The 15,174-nt window shown below is 40.0% G+C and overlaps 1 protein-coding gene across 1 annotated transcript in view; it reads right to left on the reverse strand.

The window, feature by feature from the left end:
• Positions 1–3,357: 3,357 nt before the first annotated feature.
• Positions 3,358–15,174, reverse strand: part of CNTNAP4 (contactin associated protein family member 4) — a 258,405-nt gene continuing 246,588 nt past the window's right edge. Inside the window, exons 22-24 of the mRNA XM_064580174.1 lie at positions 9,036–9,254; positions 8,606–8,677; positions 3,358–4,355 (exon numbers count right to left, since the gene is read on the reverse strand). Coding sequence (XP_064436244.1) covers positions 4,162–4,355; positions 8,606–8,677; positions 9,036–9,254 — 485 coding nt within the window. The 3' untranslated portion in view covers positions 3,358–4,161. The remainder of the gene's footprint in view (positions 4,356–8,605; positions 8,678–9,035; positions 9,255–15,174) is intronic.

Genomic DNA, 15,174 nt, shown 5'->3' on the forward strand with positions numbered 1-15,174 from the left:
GGAATGCAAGCTGGTGCAGCCACTCTGGAAAACTGTATGGAGGTTCCTCAAAAAGTTGAAAATAGAGCTACCATATGATCCAGCAATTGCACTACTGGGTATTTACCCCAAAGATACAAAAGTAGGGATCCGAAGGGCTACATGCACCCCAATGTTTATAGCAGAAGTGTCCACAATAGCCAAACTGTGGAAAGAGCCAAGATGTCCATCGACAGATGAATGGCTAAAGAAGAAGTGGTATATATATACAATGGAATATTATGCAGCCATCAAAAGGAATGAGATCTTGCCATTTGCAACGACGTGGATGGAACTGGAGGGTATTGTGTTGAGTGAAATAAGTCAAACAGAGAAAGACATGTATCATATGATCCCACTGATATGAGGAATTCTTAATTGTAGGAAACAAACTCAGGGTTGCTGGAGTGGGGGTTGGGGTGGGAGGGATGGGGTGACTGGGTGATAGACACTGGGGAGGGTATGTGCTCTGGTAAGCGCTGTGAATTTGTGCAAGACTGTTGAATCTCAGATCTGTACCTCTGAAACAAATAATGCAATATATGTTAAGAAAAAAAAAAAAGAAGAAGAAGAAGGTAGCGGGAGGGGAAGAATGAAGCGGGGGAAATTGGAGGGGTAGACGAACCATGAGAGACAATGGACTCTGAAAAACAAACAGGGTTCTAGAGGGGAGGGGGGTGGGAGGATGGGTTAGCCTGGTGGTGGGTATTGAGGAGGGCACATTCTGCATGGAGCACTGCTCTAGTCACAGCTTCACCATTTTCGCATTGCTACATATCCCTTTGGGGACATCACCTCATTTATCTGCATCCTAGACATTTCATTGGTAAAACTGAGAGGTCTGCACTATAGATATTATTATATAACAACATATCAGTGCTCTCCAGGTGCATGATGGACATTGTTCCAAGATTCCGTTATACAGGAAGAACAATACCAACTAATGAAAGATGATTTTGTGAAAATTTTATAAAAGGAAACCTCATGTAGAATAGAGTGGGGGAGGGCAACAGGGGGAGCCCTGAAGTCCTATCACTCAACTGCACACCCAATAGGAAAAGACCCCCTCGCACTGGAAACTACTTTACTACCCCGGCAGAGAGAAGGGCTTTCCTCCTCCCCTACCCTGCAACAGCCCAGCCAATGAAAAGCCACTCCACAGCATCCTCCCCACCCCTTTGTTCAGCCAACTTGCCTACAATTTTGCCACAGGCTCTTGTCCCAGATTACATTTCTCTGCTCTCCCTGAATAAGCCCACTTTTGCTGGTGAAATAACTGAGAGTTTTATTTTTTACCGATAACACTTTTAAATCATTGGCTTCTGTTTGGTTGGCTGTCTGTTGCTTTTCCTTGCTTACCTTGCCGTCTAAAGAATTTATTAAATGTGTTTCAAAGAGTGACACTTAGGGAAGGATTTTTTAGAAAATGAAGCTATTTCTTACAGTGGACAAGGGCCATTTCAGTGACACAGCTTCCACAAAATGAAGATGCCATTTCCCACAGATGACCCCCATTTCACAGAGCCAAGTCTTCAGTGCCACATTGAATCCACTCTATTTGCATACCGTACATCTGAATTTAATGAGATTTGGAAAGTTAGTCATCTCAAAAAGAGAATGTTAATTATATATTGTTTTCATTTGAAATCACAGATAAGAATTTTTTAAACTTTTATATTATAGAAGGGGACGCTATATTCCTCCATATAATCCTGTGTATCAATATAGTGCTCACTGGCCAAGCTCTCTCTGCAGAAGTAGAAGGGTATCACCAATTTAAAAATACAAAACATTTCAACAAACAATTGCTGACAAAATATTGTCTCTGGCAAAACTTTAAATGTAATTTAACTGCCTTTACTTGTTATAATCAATAAACATATTTCTAATTTTTTTCTGTCACTTTTGCGTCCACTTAAAAGGAAAATGCATGACAAATGCAGTTTTTGTTAATAATTCATAATAATCACGGGATGTACCAAAAGGCTTAAAAAACACAGACCACCAGTAAAGAAGGTGAACATCTACACATCTTTTTACTGTTTTAAGAAAATGAAAATCCAGTATAATTCCCTCATTTTAAACTTTTATACAACATCTCTTAAAATATATTCTGCATTTTACTTCAAAAAATGCATTTTATTAAGAAAGAAAGAAGGAATAGATTACAAATCAGGACATGAAAATCATGACATATGATGAATCAATGCGTTTTGATGCCATAATGCTGCAGTTTCTAGCCATGCAGACCACACAGAACCATGAGGCTTCACCATCTATAAACCTGTCTACATCCCCAAGCAGGTTAATGCGGCTACTAAATCACATGAACACTTGCAACAGATTCAGAGCCGTTATTATGCTTGTATTCAGCTTTGCATCAAATAATAACTACCATTTCTGTGTTCAATCCTTCAAGTCTTTCAATTAAAAAAAAAAAGTATGCCATTTATCAACATAGATCCTTCATAAGCTACTATGTTAATTCATATCCTAAGATTTAGTCAGGCATTTACAGAAACAGTAAAATGGTTATAGAGCTATGGGAAAGACAGGTAGCTTTTGTAAGGAGGTTAAGAAGGAAAATATGATGCTTAATTTATGTATTTCCAAATTGTTCTGGTGTGAACAAATGAAGGAATCCAATTTTTCCTTGCCAGGCACCTGGAATGTGTGAGCATAAATAGCAAAGTGCCTTTATTATATAATTGGCTTATGAAATTTCAAGATAACTACATGCACGCATCTTATTTGCTTTGCCTCAAAATCCATTATTGTAACAAGTTTCCTAAGGTTACTGATAATTCTCTGATCTCTTGGTATGTATACACACCCTAATCAGAATGTACTAGTTAGTAGGTTATATTGATTTCTGGTACTTTTTAAGAAATCACCCCATCACCATAAATGAGACATGACAGAATGGCAGACTTCACACAGATCAGATAATATGCCATCACCCCTTAGAGTGAGCATCCTTTAACTACTCCACTGGCTTTGGTGAAAGGGGGCATGACTGCAGTTTCTATTTCAAAAAGCCTATCCTGGAGGTCAGTGCATGGAAAAATGTATGCCTGAAGGGGTATATGTTTTAGAATGGGGAACGGAGCTCTCTACCTCAAATTGTCCCTTTTTCTTTTTAATGCATCAGGAATGTGCTCCATGGAATATAGTCAAGGGAGATCAAAGAAAATTTGGTGACAAGCTTTAGAAAAACAGAAGTACAAACCTGAAAAAAACCCAAAACTGGCATAAGGCTCAGGGAAAGTATTCTCAAAAGTATGTTTCATATGAGACATTACAGTTGTAAATAAAAATAATTTTTTTGGCATTGTTAAGGATTGTGTTCTTTATATCAACAAGCTTGGTAGTTGCAAACACTTCACATTCTTTGGGAAATTGGCATTTATCCAGCGTCTTCCCTACTGCCACCACTGAACACGGATAGCAGATGATGAGAAATTTAAAAGGTAGGACACCACACACTGACAACCAATGCACTCTCTGAGTCTTGTCACATATGGATTTTAGATTCAGAGCTAAAGTCTGACACTCAAAACCTAATGCGTTCAAAATCATTAAGAAGAGTCCAATAGAAAAAGAGCAATACGATCAAAGCAACGACAACAAAACATCTTTCAAGACTATTGATAAATTGTATTGAATGTAATACAGAGAAAGGCAAAGGGCTGATATACTTTTGGCCACTGAAGATGCAAACACGGCCAAACAGGATCTGAGAAGCATTTCCAGGTCTGTGAATAACACTGGAGGGACACTAAAGCAAACACAGAGCATGTTCTCAAAAAAAGCAAGTTATTATCATCCAATTTTGATTTTTTCCTACAGTTTTCACGTTCAAAACCCCTAGTCATCAAGCCAGTCAAACTTCCATTTTAGATCCTATCAGAACAGCTGGAAATTAAGAGCAATATCGAATTCCTTGTTCTCTAGAACGACTGCTACGGGAAATACGTCACCGGATGAGGCCTCCCGCAGCCATCTCGAGTCTGGATATGGCAAGATGGCAGTGCTGAAAATCCATTGCCTGTCCACTCAGTGTGAGAGCCTTTTCTTGTCCATCGAGAGCCCCTGGCTATTAAGACAGACTGCCGGAATCGCAAGTTAAATCACAGCCGCCAATCAGAAGAAGTACTCTTTCTGATTTTCATTGGCTGCACTTTGTATATTAAGCTCACTTTTCAAAACAGCCTCGGCACTGTCTACGTTCTCTGACCTTTTCGCCTCATTTCTTTTGTATAACCTTTTCTGCTGATAAATGCGAACGGCTACGGCAGCGATGCACAGCAAGGTAAAGACCACAACAGCTATTAAACCTAGCGAGAGAGGAGAAAAGAACGTAAAATCAGAATTTGTGTCGCAGTGGAAGCCCTGCGGACTTCACGGTTTAGTAAGTCATAAGAAAATTATGTTCCCCATAAATCGAGCATCTGGTATCTATAAATTAAAAAAGTATCCAAACCTCAAGGATTTCTGGATCAGGTGGTATCATAATATATGGAGTTTGTTTCTGAGTTCTATCAACCTGGTGGGTTCGCCTCCATTTACTCTACACGCATATTATACTGGATTTATTCAGTGCGTTTCCATTTATTTTTTTTAATCTTTTAGTGCATTTTACGTTAAACACAAGATGTTACCAACACATCTCTAAGACCATGTGATCATTGCATATTAATACACAAATTTTAATTACTTTAAAATTATAGATAGTAGTAAGATGGTAAAGTGATTAAATGTGTCTTTGTACTTAAATATTTAAACGCTGTAATTCAGTTGATTCGCAATAGTTTGTTCTACTGCTGAATAGGAGGGACAGGATATATGCATCTGAATAATCCTGACTAGTGAAATATATTCATATGGATAATATAGATTATTTAGCTTATTTCTACATGAGGAATACTGATATTCTGAAACATTGTGAATGTTGTAAAGGTTGTAAATAAAAGATTTAAATACCACAACTGTTAACTATGCCCATATATGGGCATCAACCTTGGCATTACATTGGGCCGGAAGTTCTTCGAAGTGTGATCTGTGAGTCCCTTTTGGGTCCCAGAACACTCTGAGGAGGTCCACGGGGTCAAAGCTATTTTCATAATAATTCTAAGATGCCTTTTCCATTGTGTTGACATACCCACTGCTAATGTAAAACAAGGTTGGGTACAATTCCTGGTACTTTAGCATGAATTAAGGCAAGGTTACCGAACTGTAACAGTGGTCACTGAATTCATTATTACACTGCCAGGCAACCCCGGAAAAAAAGAAAAAAGCTAGCTTCACTTAAGAGTGTCCTCGATGAAGCACTAAAAATTACTTATTTTATGAAATCTTGACCTTTGGCTACATGCCTTTTTAACATTTTGGGCGATGAAATGGAAAGTACTTGGGGTGTGTCTCCAAGTACAGTGGGTGTCCCAGGAAAAGCGTTTGTGTTAAAAGCTGACTTGTGAGCTCAACTTTTGGCTTCATGAAACACCATTTTTATTTGAAAGCATGATTGATAAACCATGGTTGTTTTGACTTGGATATTCGACAGATACTTTCTCTGAAATGAGTGAAGTAAGTCCGTCACTTCAAGAAAAAGTAACTGACAATATATGTTACCAGTGATAAAAGTCAAGCTTTCAAATGAAAAATAGAATTTGGAAAACTACTGCCTGTCACCATGAGTTTGAGAGTTTCCTAATACTTAGACTTTTCTGATGAAAACAGTGGAGGTATTAACTGATGTCGTTGTTTTTAGACAAAAATAGGTACAGTGAAAACAACAACGTGGATCACCCGTCATATTGTAAAGCTAGGATTCTTCCTTCCAGTTTCAATTAGGTGCATATAACTCTAACAGAGTCCACCAAGCCAACACACTGAATCGTTATCACCAGAAACTGTGATTTCTCACCAATCACAGTTGATTCCTGAGCATATGATTTAATGGGCGGATTGACTACAGCAAATCATAATACTGCCAATGGCCGAGCCGATTTTTGGCTGGGTCAAACTTACCTGAGAAGGACAGCAATTCTTTGCTCATAAATCTAATATAAACATGGCAACCAAATTCTGCACTTGAAATCTAAAAAATTCACTACATATCCATTATTAGTTATATTAGTAAGTAATAATTTTATTCAGAGTATCTAATTGTTGTTATATATTTTGCCTCTCAGCAGTTGAGTTGTTATAAATATTTCTATTGTCTGGCATCTTGTTATAGGCCTCTTGTATCAAGAGAGACATTCTGAATAATTTCAATGTGAAAAACTGATGAAGTCTATTATAGAGAGCAGGCGACAGCAATTATAAAATAAACATCAACATTACAGTGGCCCAGACAAGATACCCAGACAGTCATAATCGTGAATGGACTCTGGAACTAGTTTGTTCCATGTATGTGATTTATCTCCTTTAATTTGGGGGAAGGTATTATGTCAGGATTTGTCATGTCCAAGGAAACCTTGATCTAACCTGTTAAACAAACAAAAAAAACAACACACTAAATAAAATACCGCCAAGCACTGTGCTCCATGACATTGCCATCTGAGGCCCTGTCTGACTGTGTTTTTATGAAGATATTGTGCAGCTTCCTCTCTGTCTAAATCTCACCATCTTTATCTGCATAGCCTGGCCAGAAATTCTCTATAATATCTGGGTCACCAGTTTTAAATGTCTTATAAACAATTTTCCCATCTTACATTATTCAGTGTTTGTAAGTGAAGACAAAGATCATCTACAATGTAGAACATAGGGCGATTAGCCAATTTGGAGAAATTTTAAATGGATTAATTATGGCTACACAGTGGGTGCTATTTACGAGTAACTAGACAACGGGTGAAAAATTATATTACGATGCTACCAGATGGAGAAACGCCCCAGAGGATGATATTCTGTGATTTAGCAGATAAATCGCATGTGGTCCCAGACAAGGCCTTCGGAGCTTAAACGGCCATGCCCAGCTGCTTTGCTTCTGACGCTCAGTCTCTGCAATGCCCAAAAGCAGACGCCACTGGATTCCTAGACCCTCAATCCCTGGGCTGCAAATTTTCCACCCTTTGTCTGTGCTCTGCGTTTGAGCCAAGCGAGATTCCACAGGTGACTCATAACTTGTTCCCGTTCCAGAGTAACATAGAATGACTTATCAACACACCCCTCCTTTAGTCTGTAAATCTTCCCAATGATCTCTGCCCAAAGCAACAGTATTCTAAAGATTAAATATTTCGTTCTAACATTGGCTTGACTGTCCAGTCACTCTCTACGTATATCTATCTTTGTGTCTTTATCTCCTTATATCTATACTAGTTAAATGTATAAACGAAGCACCATTATGAGACTGCGACAATCTGCTTGACAAGGAATCCTAGTTTAAAACGTGAAGCACATTAAATGCTAGAGCTTTAAATGAGGTTTCACCATATAATGTATTAATAATAATATATTCATGTATTTCTTTTAGACATGCAGTTATTCAGCTATTAACTACTCTTCTAGCAGGTCTTACCATTGTTTATTTTTTGCTTGTTATATGACTAAATGGGAATTCTATCTTGGGTATCTTTAATTTATACACCATTAGTTTGCTAAAAGAAAAATACCTGAAATAGCAATGGGGATGTTAATATCCTCACAAAGATTTGACTAGTACTACTGTCTCAGTAAAATCCCAACTTCTTAAAGGAAGTTGATGTCTGGATGAGTAAAGGTACAAAAAACAGAACAAATGGATCAGGTATAAAGCCCACAAAAACTGCCCAGGTAAAAGAATAATCACATTATCTGGCAATGTAATAAAATAACTGTTTACTTTTTATGTTCTTATCCTACGCAGACTGCGGAGAAAAGGCGAGCCACTAAACATTTCCATTATCTTATTAATAACCTTCTTAAGACCACTGATCAGGAAGAAGACGGTATTTTTGGGGGGTTGGTTTTAAATAAATTATGTCTCAGAGAATATGCTGTTTCATTGCCAGGAAGATATACTTAAATTTTTTTGTGTTAATTCTGCAATTTAAAAATGACTATGAATCACTTTTATTCCATTAGCCTAATATTTGACAAAAATGCAACTAAAAATGTAATATTCATTGATGTGAGCACCTAAACCATGGAAATATCCATTTTATTGAGCATGACCACAACATAAAATATAAGTTTTTCCTGCTTTTTACATAAACTCTTGCAGAAGCAGTACAACAAAGTCCAAGAAGCCAACAAAAATCGTACTGCTTCCTCAAGTATATTCAGATTTCCCTAGGGATTGTAGAAGGCCACTTTCAAGCTAAATGATAACTCATTTTTACACAGTTTAGCACCTATTCCTTGAGTGTGGTGCCTTGATGAAATTATCCATTATTTAAACTGAAAATCTTCAAGGAATTCAGAAACTCAGGAAGACTCTAGAAGGCAATCCAGTATAAATAATAAACCACTCCCATTGACCTCAGGCCTCAGTGCCTAACCCTGGGGATGTGTGTGAATTCTTCATGGTTTCTCTGATGCTCAATATTCGCCACTCCTAGTAATGACAAGTACCAAAGAAGAGCCCATCCATGCTTTCTGTTACCTCCAATCACTGCAGAGTCACTTCTGATTGCATTAGCGAGGGGTTCTCTGTCATCTCTTGTTCCCGAATGATCTGCAGGGAAAGAATAAAAAAAGGGGGGAAGGGAGTGATATAGCCAATCAAAAAGAAGAAATTTTGAAAAAAAAAAAAAAAAAGTCTTAAAACATTTTAAACCAGAGCAGAATTATGGAGGTCAATGTGGGATCCCTGTCGACAACTTTTTTGAAGCTCAGCAGTGTCAACTGCAGGGGCCCACATGAATAAGGCACTGAGAATCTAGAGAAGAAATGGGAAAGAGAATTGGACGTCAACCAACAAAGCCAATTTTGAGAAGCCACCTCGAGGACCCGCTGCCTCAGCGGCATCGGAGGACTCAATGCCCAGGGGATCAGTGTGTTCGTTACCGCGTAAAGGAGGGGCCACACACCACCTGCAAACGAGTGTGTCCTTTCTCTTGATGTGGCATCGGTACCACCCTGGGCCACACAGCTGGACTCTGTCACGTGTCCCGAGACGGTGATGGGGGCCAGGTGGCTGGGCTGCAGTGCGGCCTTCAGAGGAGCCACGTGGCTGAGCTGCACGGCAGAGAGACAGCCCCGGAAGCCCTGTGCGCCCGCCAGCGCCGTCTCCTGGTCTGTATCACTGTGTTCTGTGAACCCAAAGAAACACCGAAATGTTAACAAGAAATGTTAACAATCGTGCAAGAGCAAACAGGGAAGGCTACAGACGGAATGTCCCCAGTCTGGTAATACAACAGCAAATATATATACAGTAGACTAAATTCCCCTTTGCCGGTCTTTATTCAAAGAGTCGGATCCAGCAAGTCTCTCCGTGACTACTGGTGAGCCTCTCCAGGTTAATGAAGGCAGGTTTTTAAGGATGGCTAATTTAATATCATGGGGTGAACTCTGGAAGTGATTGAAGCCTCCCTAAGAACGGGCCAGGTTTGGAACCGATGAGGGTTCGCGAGATGGTAAACTGAAACACAGATGATTAACATCATTTGTGATAGGGCTTGGAGTAAGAGATTCGAGTGCTTCCCGATTTGGAAATGGATTCAGCTCAGCTTGCGAGACGTAAGTCATGAAAAGCACAAAAGCTAGAGGGAAAATTGAGCTTCTGGAGTTCCCTTATCTATTGCCCAACCGGCCGATGGTCGGGCCAACAGCTTTCTGGTACTCTGCAACCCCATCCAAACATGCAGGGGGATGATGTTGAGATGTGGTGGAGGCTACACCCCAAAGAGTCGCCCTAATGACTCATGCACAGCAGTGAAAACGTTCATACCTCACAGCCTTTTCTCCCTCGTTCTCTGCCACCTGTCACTCAGACAGACACGTGCGCACCCCTGTCCCCTCTAGATAGAAAAACCCTCCCCCACATCAATGGGAGTTTAGTTTATCTGCAACTATTGTGGCACAGAGATTGGCTTGAATGCCAGAATATTAATTCATGGTTTTACGGTGAAGAATACATTTACATTTTATGCTTGGCGAGGTTCAAATTGAAATAAGGGGAATTACCTGTAGAGTTTTAAAGTTCAAATGTTATCAGACTACAATGCATCCAATCCACCCAGTGTGACCAGAAAATAGCACTCCTCTCTCCTGCACTGCATATACAGGGACACAGACACGGTTTGCACTTTTGTCTCTTTTTGAAAAAAAAAAAAAAAAGGATAATAGGTATTAAGTATTTATTGGGTACTTATAACGCGCTCAGCACTGTTCTCAGGGATTTGCATGCTCGTGTTAGCAGCTCCCAGGAGCCGGGAGGGTCTGATGTCCGTGGTACAGGTGGGACACATGGGGTCAGAACTGCAGTGACTGCCTGAGGCTGAGGAGCTGTGGGCATTCTGTGCGGGACTCGGGCTCTTGGGCTCCAAACCACAAGACTCCGCTATTTATGAACTGCTCTCTGATTGACCTGTTGTTTTCTTTCCTCTGTTCGTATCTTCTGCAGTGCCTCTTATTTATTTTGTTATTATTTTTTGGCTTGAGAGCAGCTAGTCTTGAAGTGACTCTGGACAACTCAGCTCTGATTGAGCCGGTCTTGTTATATTAAGAATTCTGAAGAACGCCGTTTTGTTCCATTACCATTCACACTTTATACCTAATGATGAAAATGCTGATTAAATGTTGAGTATCATGAACGTCATCCTCCAATCTGAAAATCAGCGCAATTACATTACTCTCCTGCTGTGGGGGATAGAGATACGGTACTCAGGCTCAGGCATTCTGCCTCAGAAGGCCATGTTCCGACCACCAGGCCACCCTGCCTCACTGCACAAAGACGGGCTTCCTGGACCCGTAGGTGACCCTCAACCTCCAGCATTATGCTGTTACATAGAAGCCATTCCGTCCATGTATAGAAAGCAAAAACGAACTTAGTCCCAACACACAGCATTCGCTCACTTGAATGGATATACATTCAAACATATTTATGTTTAGAAAGACAGCATTCTTGCTTTGGAGTTTTTTTACTTTAATAAGAAAGGAAAAGAAAATATACATTAATAGCAGCATAACCAGGACAGTGCTTTTCACATTTATTTTAAAATGTTAAAATCTTGATAACAATTTCTATAGACTTTTTAAAAAATCTTATCTTTTGAACCAAAAAATAAAATTGTAAATAGATAAGATTCACTTCTCTGGTACAAATCTGACAGGAGATGAATTTTATTTTATTATTTTTTTAAAGATTTGTTTATTTGAGAGAGAGAAAGAGCTAGCAGGGTAAGGGGCAGAGGGAGAGAACATCCAAGCAGATTCCCACTGAGCATGAAGCCCGACGATGCGGGGCTTGATCTCACGACCCATGAGATCAGGACCTGAGCCGAAACGAAGAGTTGGATGCTTAACTCACTGAGCCACCCAGGCGCCCCGAGATGAATTTTAAAAACTACACCTTCAAGTCCAAAACATTTTACATATTACAAATTACTGTATAAAAGACTTTATTTTTTTTTTTTTTAAGATTTTTTATTTATTTATTTGACAGAGAGAGACACAGTGAGAGAGGGAACACAAGCAGGGGGAGTGGGAGAGGGAGAAGCAGGCTTCCCGCAGAGCAGGGAGCCCGATGCGGGACTCGATCCCGGGACTCCAGGATCATGACCTGAGCCGAAGGCAGTCGCTTAACCAACTGAGCCACCCAGGCGCCCTATAAAAGACTTTAAATTCTAAAACTTAAAGTGGGCAGTTAATCAATTAATATTTGTTTTAAGAGCTACTGTTACAGGAAATAAATTCCCTGTACATCAGGCATCTCACATTCTAGTAGCAGAGACAGAAAACAGACATAGAGACAGGAACTAGTGAAAATTTTGAAGAGTGGTAATGTTCTGAAGAAATGACTTAGAAAGTGTGATGGGGTGTGTCTGGAACAGAAATTTATCTTGATGGATTAGGTGAGTTTTGTGTGTCTATTTTAAGGTTGACTCTTCATAGTCCTGTTCCCTTAGTAGTCTGTAGATATTATTCCAGCAACTTCTCGCTCTATCACTTCTTTCTCAAATTTTGTGAGATTCCCCCTGTGATTCAGGAATTTTGCATAGAATATGGTAGGCCCTTTTCATCTGGAGACACAAGTTTTTTCTTTAGCCTGGAAAATTTCATACATTGTGCACACAACTATTGCTTCACCTTCATATTTTTGTAAAGATTTATTTTACAGAGAATGAGAGAGAGAACGAGCGGGAGGGGTTGAGGTGGGGGGGAGAATCCTCAGGCAGGCTCCCCACTGAGCGCGGAGCCTGATGCAGGGCTCAATCTCACAACCCCGAGATCACGACCTGAGCTGAAACCAAGAGCTGGGCGCTTAACCGACTGAGCCACCAGGGGTCCCTTTCACCTCTAACTTTTTTATCCTCTTGGTCTGCTGATTATTCACACGGGGTCTCCTCTGCATATTCTTTAAGCTATTTTACTTTTCCCACCTGATTTTTATATTTTAGGACTTAATTTTGTGTGAGTCAAGTGCTTCATTCACTTGATCTTCTACGTGATGAATTCAAGTTTCAACAAAGATCACTCTTTCCTACTACTGACATTTTTGGTCTGGAACAATCATACTTTTTAGTTCCTCAAGCTCTTTTGGTTGCTTTGCTTAAAAGCAAGTGCTCTTACTAAGTTTCAACAGGATGGTATCTGTTTCCCTGAAGAGGCTTACTGTGATAGGGAATGATTCTGGTGGCTTCGTTTCTTCCCCCTTTTTATTGTTAAATCTTCTTTTTTTTTGGTCATTGAATCTTCTTAAGAATGGAGTTGTTTTTCTCATGTGCTGGGTGCTTTTCAGTCACTGATTTCCTTAGGTGGCAGACAATGTAGCTGCCCCACACCAGTGAGAGTGTAGGCCAAGCACTCACGTAACCTCCAGACCGAGAGGACTCAAACTTCAGGTCATCCGCAGCAAAATTCAGGAACTCCTCGAGTTTCAGGTTGCTCCCTTCTTTGGCAAAGAGGGGAAATGGGCACAGTGACGTTTTCAGTGCCGACCTCTCCCCATGGGCTCCAGAGATCTAGGCAAGCTAAGTATTTCCAAGTGGAGGGGAGGGATCTATGCAATTTAGGGTCTGCCCCCCAAGACTTTCCTAGGCTGGCCACTGACTCTCTTCCAACCAGAGGGCAAGGAGGCCCCTAATACTTTTCTCACTGGCAACCTCCAGGCTCCCCCCTGCCTGCTGGGCTGGACCAACAACTCCTATTTTCAGGAGAGTCAATGGGTGGGAATTAGAATTAGGAGGGAAAGTATAGCACAGGGTTTTGCACCCACCTCCCCAGAACGGAGTCCAAACAAAACAAACAGCTATACTATGTTGTTCATAAGCAAAGCTGGCCTTAGAAATACATAGCATTAGATATCTTGCTGGACATTGACAACTGTGCTAATAGCCAATGAGCAAAAATAGCTATCTTTCCTATTATCTAACTCCTGAAATGCCAACACCATCTAAAGATTAGAACAGGTAGCGTGGAGGAACTGAAGACCAATGTCTCCTGCTTGACACAAATCCTGAGAGGACTCAATCATGTTTTGGATGTTTCTGGTTATAAACATCCTTAACTGACTCAAGATTTTTGGATAATCTTGCCTATTAAAAAATTAGCCCCAACTGTATTATCCAACAAAGGGAATGACTTCTGCTTTGTTAAAGAAGAAACCTTTTAACAGAAGGCCTGCCAGAAAAATAGAGTACCAAGGAATTAAAATTCGTACAAAGTGCCTTTCTATACCTGGAAAGAGGACTGTTTCTGGAAAAGGCATGAAGTAAATGGAAGAACAATCAAAAGGAGGGCTTCATGGAATTTCTTGTAGCTCTCATTAACAAACAAACAGAAAACAAAACCAAATAGGTTGACCATACCTAGGAAGAGGGACCTTGTTTAAAAAGAATCTTAGTATCTTTAACCCATAAAGATAAGGATAAGAAGGCTTGCCAGAACATGGGGCAATAAATCAGAGGGGGAGCAGGGCTAAGACCCAGCAGAGCATCTTTGTCATTATATGCAATTATGACCAGGATTCAATAAACAAGAGTTAGTGGAAAAGTAAAATGGGAAAGCAGTCAGCAAATACTACATGGATAAGGAAGCAGTTTTTCATAAAAGGTATTTATTTGCCAACCAAACCTATGGCTCTGAGATATAACCTTGAAAATCTGATTAATACAGAAGCTATTTATAGTTAGATATTTCCGGGCGACCTGTACTTTTCTTTTGCTTTCAATTAACCTGTCTTAAGTGTCACAAGACATTTACAAAATCACAGGGTCCCTTAAATAATCTAATCAAACTATCTTACGTACACCCTTGGCTTTGAAGCAGGTTTTACATAAACTAGCACTGAGATTGACGTTTGTTCCTACAGCTCTTCTAAGAGATGGGTAGATACCCTCTTTCCTCTGACCACACACTTTATTTACATCTGGCCTAAATCTCCACTGCAGAAATCTGAGCTACTTCCTGGCTCTGCAGCCTCAGAAGAGATCAATGATCTCTATGGGTCATTGCCTCTAAATATACCAAAGCTACTGCTCAGCACAGACTGAGCGAAAAACATCTTCAGGCTTTTAGGAAACTCTTCTAACATAAAAACAATCCATAAACAGAACTCAGAACTTCATTTTACAATTAGTTTTGGATGTAAAAATGAATGTAATGCAGCCTATTAATTACGGAGGAATGTGAGCCAAGTCCGTCTGATGCAGCCTGGTTCTTCCCACACCACGAGGGACCAACGGGTTGCGGCTTGTCAGGGTCCCTGCACCATAACAGATCTGACATAAACAAGTAATAGATAGTAACTTTAAACTTCACTCAGCCTTTGAACAGTGACTTTGCAGTCATTCTACAATGGGTTAAATTATATCACTCAAGAGGTGAGCACATTTTTCTGTGAAAGGTTTGATGCAATCTCAAGATTTTTAATGGTCTTCACTGAGTTTCTTTTTTCATGTGTGGCATTGTGACCCAACAAAACCTTAATGAGTTAGCAAAGCAACTTCATACCTGCATAGTTCCTTTGACCAATTACACCTTAGAGAGATCTCTTCTTACATAATGTTC

Source organism: Mirounga angustirostris, unplaced genomic scaffold (assembly GCF_029215605.1).
Source record: "Mirounga angustirostris isolate CCGP_5_RB_7025 unplaced genomic scaffold, mMirAng1.0.hap1 SCAF_16, whole genome shotgun sequence".
Lineage (NCBI taxonomy): Eukaryota > Metazoa > Chordata > Mammalia > Carnivora > Phocidae > Mirounga > Mirounga angustirostris.